This window comes from Morchella sextelata, assembly GCF_020137385.1.
Source record: "Morchella sextelata strain SCLS chromosome Unknown scls_9, whole genome shotgun sequence".
NCBI lineage: Eukaryota > Fungi > Ascomycota > Pezizomycetes > Pezizales > Morchellaceae > Morchella > Morchella sextelata.
The window spans coordinates 90,705-102,971 of NW_025408624.1; the positions used below are offsets into that span (position 1 = coordinate 90,705).

General features: G+C 45.4%; 2 protein-coding genes across 2 annotated transcripts; both read right to left on the bottom strand.

Annotated features, from left to right (window-relative positions):
* Positions 1-3,276: 3,276 nt before the first annotated feature.
* On the bottom strand, positions 3,277-5,958 carry H6S33_012727 (uncharacterized protein; the record flags this gene model as incomplete). Its single annotated transcript, XM_044844237.1, has 2 exons — positions 3,277-3,877; positions 3,932-5,958. 2 exons carry the CDS (start codon positions 5,956-5,958, stop codon positions 3,277-3,279), a joined length of 2,628 nt encoding a protein of 875 aa, XP_044694436.1.
* A 1,885-nt stretch (positions 5,959-7,843) lies between these two features.
* On the bottom strand, positions 7,844-9,074 carry H6S33_012728 (uncharacterized protein; the record flags this gene model as incomplete). The annotated part of the gene is made up of 5 exons (XM_044844248.1): positions 7,844-7,851; positions 7,914-7,997; positions 8,052-8,459; positions 8,516-8,899; positions 8,987-9,074. The coding sequence occupies 5 exons, from the start codon at positions 9,072-9,074 to the stop codon at positions 7,844-7,846; spliced, it is 972 nt and encodes a 323-aa protein (XP_044694437.1).
* Positions 9,075-12,267: the final 3,193 nt, after the last annotated feature.

Here is a 12,267-nt window from a genome sequence, read left to right on the forward strand (position 1 = left end):
AACACTGAGCGGTCTTGGCGGGCACCTTGCTGGTGCCGTTGTAGATACATGTAGCCAGTGAGGTGGTTGGCGACTTAAAGGAGACGTTTTATAGCGAAACAGGAATTCAGTATAGATGTTGATCCTACGGAAATCGCAGTGAAATTGAGCTCAACTCAAGCTCGGTTCATAAATAGTAAAGCTCGAATGGTTGTATTGTGATGATGAGAAAAAGAAAGAAAGAAGGCAAGACATAGAAGATATAAGCGGAGACACACTAAATAGCTACTACATGGGACACGGTAGTCTCTGTGTCCTGTCCTTTGACCCACAGGCTATCTGTCGTCGAGCTCGTATTCCTAGTTTCGGAGTAAATCAACCACAACGTCCGAGAGAATGGAATAGAACTGATTATACTATCACCAGCCTTATCCTTGGCAATTCTAACACTGCCAATAAAGCTTTTGTATAGGGGTGGTTTATTGATCTCCAGATTCTAAAGGAGCTTATGGTTGGGTCGGCGGGTGTGGAGTTGAGGGTTAGGGTTCTGTATCCCCATTGGGTATTGAACTATTTGAACGAATTCCCTGATTATTGTAATAGGGATCCGCTCGATTAATGATTTTATCGTAGCTGAGAGGATGTATGTATATGAGAGGCATGTTCATGTTTTCTCCGAGAAAGATAATATGAGGGAAAGGGGTTGGAGGGTGTGAAGTTCGGTGCTAGCTAGAGCTGATACTGACTGTTTGATTCAACTGCAGGATTATAAATAAACGGAGAACAAAGACACATGATGTTTAATCGGATATCTAGGAGACATAAAGATAGCATTGCCTTAAAGGCTTGAAAATAAACCAGAGAGAGAAACTACACAAGTACAGCGATGAATCTGAAAAGATATATTATAAAGAGGCCACTTCAGAATATAACGTTTAACGGTGAAGCCTCTATAGAAGTACGAGTAACGCAGATATATTGACTGTGTATGAACAAAACACCAAAGAAGTATTTTATTTTAACCCGTCAAAAGATTTCATATCAAGAATAAATTCCACCTTTCGACGATTCCGGTAATGCAGCGAAGGATGGTATCTGTCGATCGCGATCGTGTTCCGAGTCAAAGCCGGCTAGCTATTGATAACTTAATCTAACCGAAACTAATGGTGACATTTTCTGTGGACTGCATGGGCCATTCCTAAATTATAAAATCCCAACAAATAGTGGCAGTTTATTTGTTGATTTTGAAAGTGCTTCCGAGAACGTTGAGGAGGGTGCATCAGGTTGGATACTGTGTTTAAAATGCCCAAATTAAAAATACTAGCGTATTCGACGAGAAGCGTTGTCTCGAGTCCTCGACTCGAGTTTTTTTTTTTAGGTGTTATTTTGATCATATGTACTCAATATTCTTGGTCATTGGAGTAGAAACCCTAACCCTGGGGACATTTATCCAACAAAGAGATCTAGAATGAGTTCAAGGATTGATTTTCGAGGCCAATGAAGAGCGTGGGTGGAGCTCGAGACACTCGAGCTTTTACGAGTCGAGCCTTTCTTCCTGCTCGTCTCGAGACGGCTCCTCGACCACACTATTATGGTGCCAAGCTTATCAATGATCAAAAAATCCAGCTATTGCATCATTGACACCATGTTTCCATCTCCGGGGTGAGTCGGTAGATTACACTTTCGAAAGCCTGCTAAACCTAAGCACATCCGTTGATGGTATTTTTAGTACTCTACTCGTAAAAAAACTCTAAACATCCTGATATTAAACTTAACCCCGGTTTAACGAAACGTTTACCTCACAAATACGTACGTACGATTATAAAGAGAGAAGCCCTATCATAGAATGATATAAGCCGGTTCCGGTCTTCAGCCAGTGAGGATAATGAAATAAAGAATAGTGAAGAGTGTCACCAGAGAGGTGTACTACCTCTATCCTACTCTACTAAAGTGGTATACCGTTGATATATCACAATCCCAAAACATATCATAATCCCAAACATCTCAAAATCACAAAACATATCACAATCACGGAATAGCAGAGTTCAATAACAACAAAAAGAAACGGTAACCTAACATAACCTCCAACATAACCTTTCTTTTTAGCTGACTCGCCACCCTAAATATCAATAGCTCGAGAAAAAGAAAACATCCAAAACACAGCCAATCAAAACCTTTAAAATACACATTGCATACTCGGTATAGCTATATACTCGGCACGACGCCCCCAGACTTTGACCCTATCTTATGGGGCCCGGTGGTAGTCGTATGCCCTGAACGAAGGTCCCGAATTGGTTTCTAGTAAGTGCCTCCTTGCTCGTAAGGAGGGCAGCTACGCAACATCATGTTACTGATGATCTGATTATAATATTTGGAAAATTGATATGTTATTTTGGGCTAGGGTTGTTGGTCCACATGGAGTAGCCAATCAGAGAGCGATATAAGCTCTTACCCCCATACCCTTCACTTCGTCAGGGCACTAATTAAATTGTTAATACATATCTTCATTATTCTTGGTGGGGTTGTTCCACTGTGAAAACATGGTGGTTTTCAGTTGATTCTCTATGCCATATTTACATTGCCTAACACATTTCTACGAAGGATAAGGCTAGTTAAAGGGATTCAGAATCGTAAGAAAATAACTACATGTATACCAAGTCACCCTAGCTCCATATAAGTTCACAAGCCATTCAATATCGCGTATAGCCGCATCAAAGCACCACTTCAAGAAATGGAGTAAATGTCGTAAAATTCGTTCTGCATAACTACTCCGTCTTTGCCTTCGCTGTTGACATTCCCCCCATCTAACCAAGCACTTTTTATTCAACGCATCTTCCTACAATTTTACTCGGTACAGTAACTCATATCTTCATCCCAGCCTATAACCATCCACCTCGTAAAACAGGAACCAGCAGCGTTAATGAAAAAGAAAAAAAAATAAAGCAGAATGAAAAAGATAAAATAGCATACTAAAAGGTAGAGGAGCAATTCGTCAAGGCACGAAGGGGGAGGAGAAGGGGAGGAGGGGGGAGAAGGGGAGGAGGGGGGAACCAGAATGCCTAAGTAGCCATCAATCAAGCTGCCTCATCCACATAATCACAATATTTAAAAATGAAAAGGATTTTTCGAGATCCTTGAAAGATTATGCATCAGTGGTAAAAAGATCTTGCCATCTTTCAGTGCACTGATAAAAGAATGAAAATAGCCATTTTGTTTTTGTGCTTCACTTCTTCCCCCCCATTTCAGATAGTTACCCGCCCCTCCGTGACTTGCTTCTACGGTTTTCAGAGGCTTGGCTTAAACACCCAACCTTCTTCTAAGCTCACGCTCAGTCTCGCCTTCTTCCTCAATCATATTCTCGAGGCCGCGCACCTCCGCCTCCTGTGCCTGAGCGGCCGCAGCAGCCGCCTGCGCAATAAGGATAGCCTCACCGGCGGTCTTCTCGAGGTCCTGCTGCACGCCGCTGCTGATACCACCCTGACCAATAAGCGCAGGATCAACCATATCCATTTCGTTGTGCTGGTGGTGTGTGTATTCATTGGTGTCAAGATCCCCAGTAAGGGAGTTCATGGTGACGACCGGAGCAGGGTTGTGTAGAGGGTAAGTAGTATGATGCTCCTGATGAACATAGTCATAGCCGTTCTGTGGCTGTGGTGGAGTCTGGGTGGGCTGCATGGAGTGCGGTTGATAGCGTTCGGTCCGGATCTCAAGAGGGAGCTCGTTGAGATTAGACAGGAGGCGAGAGATGATCTCGTGCAGCGGGAGGCGACGATGGGGAAGATGGGCACGCATGGATTTGTATCCTCTCTCGAGGTCACGGGCACTCCACAAGGCAGATTGTTCGCCGATGTTGTCCCATGGGATGGATTTTTCCTCTTTAGCCTGTGATTCGCGGATTCTGGGGGTGTCAGTGGGGGTGTGTTATGGTAAAGGATAGAGTGGGAGAGCTTACTGTTCCAAGATCCAGACTTTGTCTCCGACTTTCATGTCCTCAACGTTGAGCTTGACTTTGCGCTTCTTCCACAGCGCACCTCGACTTTCACCAGTCGGAACTCCGGTGACTCTGGCACGCTGCTGCTTCATCTTGTTCCATTTATATCTGCACTGGATACGACTCCTCTTATTGCCCATCAGCTCGCTGACACTTGTCCAGTTAATCTCTTCCTCGCCTTCGACCTCGTCAGCCTCCAAGTCGACCTCCTCGGGCCTGATGTTATTTCCTTTATTGGCCCTGATAGTTGACAAGACAATCTTCAGGACTCTCCGGAGCTCCGATTCTTCATCGTCGGCCCATCGGTCTCTTCCACGGTCTTTACCACACTTGACGTAGTTCCTCCATCTGTCACGGCAGTCCTCGCCCATGCGGCCCATGGCATCACCAACATCCTTCCAGCTGCTTCCTTTCTCGGCGACAAGGCGAGCAAGCTCTTCGTCATCTTCGGCAGTCCATTTTGCTCGCTGCTGGAAGACATGGTAGGAGCGGCGAACGTGCTTGTAGATACTTGCCCTACTACGGTTGGGGAGAACGCCGCAGACGCTTTCCCAGAAGTCGTCCTTTTTACGATCATTGGACCAGACGCGTGAGCAGAGATCACCATGACTGAGTTTGTGAATCCCCATGTACTCTGAAAGGTGCTTGTCGATAGCATGACGTTCGTCGAGCGTGAAAGTACCTCCGTTTCCAGAAGCACCTGCGCCACCGGAGGTTCCGTCAACGGGAGTAGGGGCGGTGGTCGGCTTGCGGGCACGTGGTGGGCGTTTTGCAGCTACGGGAGTGGGAGGAAGGACACTATCGGCGGGGAGTCGACGTTTTCGCTTCGACTTGTCGCCTCCCATTTCGTCTGCATCGTCGTCTTGCCCTGCGGCAGCGTCGAGAGCACGAAGCGCGGGGTCGACTAGCTTATTAGGATCGTCTTCGGGGAGCCGTTTGCGTTTGTAACTTGCTGGGGCTTTGGCTTTATTGGCGTTACGAAGGGGAGATACCAAGGTTGCAAGATCAGCGTCAAACTCATTGCCGGTAAGCTCCTCACCCATCAGGACGTCCCCTAGATCTGGGATGTTGGACTGTGGAATGGGATTGTGCTTTGACATGTGAGCCGCGAGATGTTGGGAGATGATACGGTCAGAGTCTGGGATTTCATGAAGACTATGGTGCTGGAGGTCTGTGTATTGAAGGAGTGCGAGATCTTCGGCCTGGGAGTTAGGATTGGTGGTAGGATTTGTAAGAGTGGGAGGATTGGTAGGTGATGGTGGGGAGGGCTCTTCGATCTGCGGAGGGGCAACTGGGGCCGCAACAACAATTTCGTCCAAATCGGCAATTTCTTCTTCGGAAGGTTTTGTCTTGTTTGTTTTGCTAGTTTTCCGATTGCCGCGACGTTTTTTCTTTTTCGGTTCGTCCTGGCCGTCTCCGTCATCGGCGCCATCCACTTGTTCGACATTGTTAGGCGAATTTTCACCCTCCGGCGCCGTTACCACCACAGTGTCTCCGTCGGCGACCGAGTTGACTTCCTGAAGACCTTTGTTGAGAGCCAGCAGTGCCTGGGCAGATTCCTCCTCCTGACTAGTCTGACGATTTTTCTTTTTCCGTTTCGACTTTTCGCCGGAGGTTGTTGGGGCTGCTGTTGTTGTTGTCGTTGTGGTGGTGGTTGCCACTGTCACAACGTCCTCGATATCGTCATCTTCATTCTCCTTTCCATTTTTTTTCGACGTTTCCCCCTCTTTTATCTTCTTCTGTAGCAGCTGTTCTTGGTTTTCATTACTGGCATCCTCATCCACATCCTTTTCATCATCATCGACGCGTTCCTTATCCTTCTTGGACTTCTTCTTCTTGCGCCTCTTCACCTTCTGCACGTCGACGACTTCCTCTGCATTCTCACTCGGGGCATTTTCTTCGATAGACTCGGGGTCCTGGTTGACGAAATTGGCGTGGTCGTTATCGCCATCTCCAGGCTGCGATTGGGAATTGCCCATGGAGGGCATTTGTTGCTTCGGGCGGGTAACGAGAGGCAAGTCGATAGGGTAACTATTGTGAGTTTGTTGGAGAGGACTGAGGGTGAAGGAGGCCGGAGAGGGTAACTTCGAGGCGAGGAGGAGAGTTGAGGTGTGTGGTGAGAACTTTTCCGCCAAGGCCAAGGGTATGTGTGCCAAGAAGACGTGGTGGTGGAGGTGGTGGTGTTACTGGCGCCGTGTGCATGTGTGACAGACAAGTGATGGAACTAGAAGTGGTGCGTGACGTGACGACGTTGTCAACCGTACGTTCTAGGATTCAGTGTTTGAAGAATCATGAAACACCACGAAACGTTAACACCTGTGTGGGGTGCATTTCTAACGCACCATATATAGCTTTGATGGAGGCCTCATCCGACGTTATCCCTCAGACAACATTTAAATTGCTCTGTCCTCTCGAGCCACGGAGATTCGCAGGCAGGCCAGGACTGCATGCAGCGGCCTATCCACGGATAAGATTAATAATTTATATTTATGTACTGATCTGATGGTAGATTTCCCTGTACTACTGGTGGACCTACTACATAAGCTTCCGGATTCCTCAAACGGTGGCACAGAAAATTGGAAATATGAATACCTCGGAGGTGTAGTGAGCTTACATGGATTTCCTGCCACTTTCTAATACGTCTATCACACATCTACATTTATTCATGTGCTCAAATTTGAGCGGCGCGGTACATTATAATCATGCGGGACCAATGTTAAATATATTGTTTTCGAAACACTGGTTTAATTCCGTAGAAAGGCACACCTCCCCCCCCCCCCCGGGGCCCACGAATCCACTCTTCCTTGGTGTACATTTACCTACAACTCCTTAAGCTTGATTTATTTCTATGAAATGCTCCAAATAACGATACATACATGATGTACATACTATATCATAAAGTAAACCATCTCCATCACAAGCTGTATGTACAGACACAATACATAAATGTACTTACACTGCATTGAATTATAGAGCGAGCCATTTCACGAAAGAAATTACTTATAGACTATCTGTGAATCTCCATGCTTCTCTATGGATGTACGATTATTAAATACATAGTAGACCAGTGTATCCCCAGTGTATTACGGGTATGTAGAGTACGTACAAACCTCAAATCATCGAGCGGCATTCTAGTCCATCCAGGAATATACACATTCGGGGATAATCTTCAATAAATCATATCAAGAAAAAAGTAGTAACATAGTCGTAATGATCTACGTACCGGAGTCATAGTGCTATTTCCATACCAGCTGCAGATGTTGGTGCCACTCGTACAGGTTTCCTATATATTTGCCGTCCACCACCGAGAAATTATCCCGTGCTCTATATACAAAACTGCAGCGATACCAAGTTGAATGATAGATAATGTGCTTGAAATACATATATATAATATTTCTTACTCCCGAAGGACCCGCCCGTCATCCTGGAAATTTGAAGAATATTGGAAGACATTCATGGATTATCACTCGATCCAGCTAGAGGTGTTGATTTTTTTTGTTTTTTGTTTTTTGTTTTACTCATTAAAGAGGTGTTGTGATGTCAACAAGGCTTGAGGAAACAACGTGTAGGAATATATGTATTCTGGTCACAACAGGTTCTCAAAATCGCATCACATCCGCGCATAATTTACACATCAGAGCAAAAAGACCAATTCAAAAAACAGTCTTCTGAGACCAGCACTAGCAATTCTCATACTTTGGTATACGATGTTCACCAATGGGCTTATATTTCCTCATAAAGAATGCAATTGCAGGGTTATCATAGTTATATTATTAGTCCACTAAAAACAAGCGGATGTAGCGCCAAACAGAAACTACAAACGCCATCTCCTGCAAGTCCACATTACCTATTTACGATTTGATTGTAGCTTTTCTAACGGCCTTGATAAAAGTGTCAGTAGCTGAGTTGGAACGTTAAACCAAACCAGATAGATGTGGCTTACCCTTAGTATCGATATCGATATCGGCGGAACTGTTCGTGGAGCACACCTCTCCTACATCATACTTATGCATATGAGAAGGTAGGTCTGCGAATATCTTGTTAGTTTCTGGTTATCAAAGGAGTTTGATAATGTACAAACCGCGAACAAGTTTGCCGCAAGACGATCCCTCTTTGGCACAAGCGGCGTTCTCGGAAACGTCATCCATCTTGTGAGCTGCAGTAGGGGTCTTCTCCATCTTCTCATCATCCATCATCTTGGGATCCATCTTTTTGTGGTCCATCTTATGGTCCATCTTGTGATCCATCTTGTGATCCATCTTGTCGTCCATCTTGTCGTCCATCTTGTGATCCATCTTGTCGTCCATCTTCTTGTGGGAAGCTTTGTGGTCTGCCTTCTCGGCAGGTTTCTCCTCGATACCCATCTTCTTCTCGGCTTTGGTATCAGAGGCGCCATCCATCAATTTAGAATCAGCCGAAGATTTGTGCATGTGGGCATCCTTCTTCATTTCGACCTTCTTAGTAGCATCGTCAACGAGCTCAGAGTCGACTAATAATTTGTTAGTTTTAATAATAGCACTCAATTTGAGTTTGAGTTATATATACCTTTTTCATCGTTTGAAATAACGCCCTTGATAGCGTCAGAAGCTTCAACGTTTTTGCCAGCCTCTGAAGAAGATTTCTTCATAATGTCACAGGCCTCAACATTTTTCTCGGCGTCTGAAAAAACCTTCTTGATAGCGTCACCGGCTTCAACAGCCTTAGACTTACAGGCACCGCCCATATCAATGGCCCCCTCAGTGGCCGGTTTGATAAGACCATCGGTATTCCTCATAGTCTTAGTGATAATCTTCTGAGTAGAGCCCTCGGTATCCTTCGTAGACTTCATTGTAGCCTCACAATCTCCACAAATATTCTCGACGACAGCAGTGCAAGCTGAGGAGACTTTGGGGATGTAAGTCTTGGAAGAAGTCTCTTTGTCATCGTGGCCTGAAGCATGATTGTCAGCTTGGTATCTTAAACACAAGTAGGCGAAGGGATTTTAAAGAGAGGAAAGATTTGAAAATATGGACCTACCAGTCAAATTGCCAACAACAGAATGCATGGCATCCTTGGCCTTATCGAAGTATGAAGGAGGAGCATCGGAGTTGTTGGTTCCAGACATTATTGTTGTTGGATAGAGACTTTTGAGTACTAAAAAAAGTTGGAATGCGAAGAAAGTATGTGTAATGCTTGGTGTTGAGATTGAAGAGTTGAATGATGATGGAGATACGGAGGGGGGAAGGGGCTGTTTATATAGTCGAAGAACGGCTTTCAGTGACACCTTTTACGCCAATGCTGCAAATAAACGGGCCTTATAAATGAGACGCAAAACTGGCAAGATTCAGTGAAGACGCGTGTTCTATTGGGCTTTGAGCCGTTTATTCCAAGACTTTGCTTCGATTTCGCCGCCCAAGCAGTCTTCAATAGACTTTCGCCGCTCATATATAGCTACATGTACTTAGTAAGCTCAAGACACTCCCCAGGTTAAATCTGTCCTTCTGTGTACTTCAAGTGTATTTCTCATAACCCTGGGCGTCGTTTCGGTACTACATGTAGTTGATGGCATCGGAGTCTTCCATTCACGAGATTTCTGTCGGGGGCCAGGTGCTTGTGTAAGACACGTTTATGGTATAAACATGTGTGCATTTTAGGACATTAGAAACATCATATACACGAAGTTTCATTACGCAGCACGAAACATAGAGATTTTGTGGTATTTCTTGTCAAACATAAGAAACTGTGGGCCATTACAAACACAGGATATCACTCGTTCATGCCAAGACTCCCGATGGCGCTCAAAAATTCATATATGTAATCTTTGGAACCGTGTCATCCTTGACTACATGTAGATCTTCGTCTAGCATAGTTAAATACAGAAATTGCAGTAGAACCCTTCTATAATGACACCATCAAGAGCGATCGCCCATAAGGGTACTGGTTCTCCACCTATATTTTTTGTTTTTGCAGGGCTAGGAAACCACATACTCGGGTGAAGCAATAAGAACCAGAACATGCAAGTGAAGAGACAGGGATTATTTGTATGGAGTGGCGCCGCTCTTCCATACAAATAACCTCATTGCATGTTCTGGTTCTAACCCTCGTACCCGAGTACTGATTCCCTCTGGCTATTTGGTTATGTACTCGCCACATGAGGTAATATTTCGCTTTAACTGTATAGTTATAACGATTTCCTCTCGACTGGATTTCCTCTCGACTGGATTTCTCAAGATACATAGCTGCACAGCCTTTGCGGATGAGATGGTTGTCGCCGGTTAGTAATGCTCATAATGTGTCTCCAATACTAGTGGCCGGTGTACTACGTCCTAAATTCTGATGACAATATATCGATAGTAATCTCTGTTTCACAACATTCTGTAAGTCCCCGATATTAACAGTGTGTAAGTGTTCCTCCACAAGGGTAGACAAGTGGCCATAGGTGCTAATTATATTGGTCATTGGACATGAAAAGCCGTTGGGCCGTTTTTGGAACGTGGCAGATTTATCTGCACCTCAAATACAAATTGATGACTCCTATGTAAGCCCCAGTGTTGTAACAACGCAAGCTGATTGTTATTTCCACTCACACCAAAAAAAGCAATCTTGGATAAGTAACGACCCTGCCGTTTCAGAAACCGGAATATTGAAGAGTTGTCCTTCGATTTATCTCTGCACGGTACAACGTTGCCTCCGACTAGCGAGTTTCGAGTGACATAAGCTCCGGCCTTTCCGAATTGCTTGAGCTGACAGAGTGACAAGCTTTTTGGGAACCTGACTCTGTTACCTGAGTTCTACCTTCTAAACCTAACCCACAGCCGTTTTTCCGACTCAAAGTCTGGAGATGTCTCAGACGTTAACGACAAGCATTGCACTGCCACACTTATATGGCCATAACAGGTCTAGCGTCATGCAGCTGCATACCTTGTCCAACCCACTGGAGCCTCCCGGGGCGGAGTGGGTGTTCATCTAGGCCCTGGTTTCCAGCCTTCTTGGTAGAAGCCGCACGCAGAAATGCTAGACAAAAGGCCATAGATGCATGGACGTTGTAGTGTCAAGACTCAAGACAAGATATACCAAGCATTGGCTATAGATGTACGCGTAATCTAGCTTGGAGGGCCGGGATCATGATGTGCAGGCTCAGCTCAACTTCCTTAGACGAGAGCAATTAAGCGTGTCTACTCTATTTCAAGATAGAATAAACTGTTATGAGATAGATCGCGATGGCGCTTGGATATCTCGGGAGCCTGTGCAGAGACACAGTTAGTTCCGGGAGTGTACTCTTGAGGGATGATGAGACAGGTGTCGGAGAAGCTAGAACAGTGCTGGGAAACAATCGCCGAAGAAAGTTTGAATCGGGCGGGCTGGTTTTCGGGGAAGGGGGGAGGAAGGGGGGTGGAAGACAGAGGCCCTTGAAATGGTAAAACACTTGAACTATCGCTGGCAAGCTCTTCCACGTCATTCCTGGGTTGTCGAGCTGGTAGAGTAGAGTAACAAACAGTTCTGTGTAGGGACATACATGTATGTATGTACATGTAGGTAGTTTGCGCCATTACCGTGGACGATCATATTGGAGGCGTCTGCTACACATAGCCTGCAAAAAAAACATCTATACACGATCCAATCACATTGTGCGACCAGAGCACGAGCAGTTTTTTCCATCTGTGCTGGCGCGTGTCGATAGGGACCCTGTCAGCTCGTTCATAAGAATCGGAATCTTCTACATTATAAGTATATATCTCTCCCTAGATCTCATCTTCTTCCTTGTGCCTGGTTCCTTCGTGCCCATCTTGACAGCTCCTCCAGTCTCCTTCTCAAACCTTAGCACAACCAAACCTCTCAACCCAACCCCATCTACCTCAACTCTGAATGATGAAGAATCTCACATTTTCGCTCCTCCTCACAATAATCCTTCTGGCAATAACAGCCAGAGCCGGTCAAAACTTCGGAAGCGAGGTCTGCAAAACTACCTCGTGCTACGGGGTTATCCTCATCGCCGCAAGCTGTAATTACACACTCGACATAGCACAGGAAATCACTGCAACAGAAGCATACTGTACATGTCATAACAATAATTTTACTGCCTCAATCGAGCCGTATGTGTTCCTTTTCCCCTGCGCGCAAACGCCTTACTAAATCAGATCAAGATGTCTCGAATGTATGGAACCATACAACATCGCAATCTACAAAGAGAGCACCTGGGAGCGCCTTTGCCCTAATCTTCTCGAAGACGATGACGATGACAATGATAGCGACGACCAGGCAGCGCAAAGAAACGCTTCCCCGAGAAGTATTGATGGACACAAATTATCCACTACGGG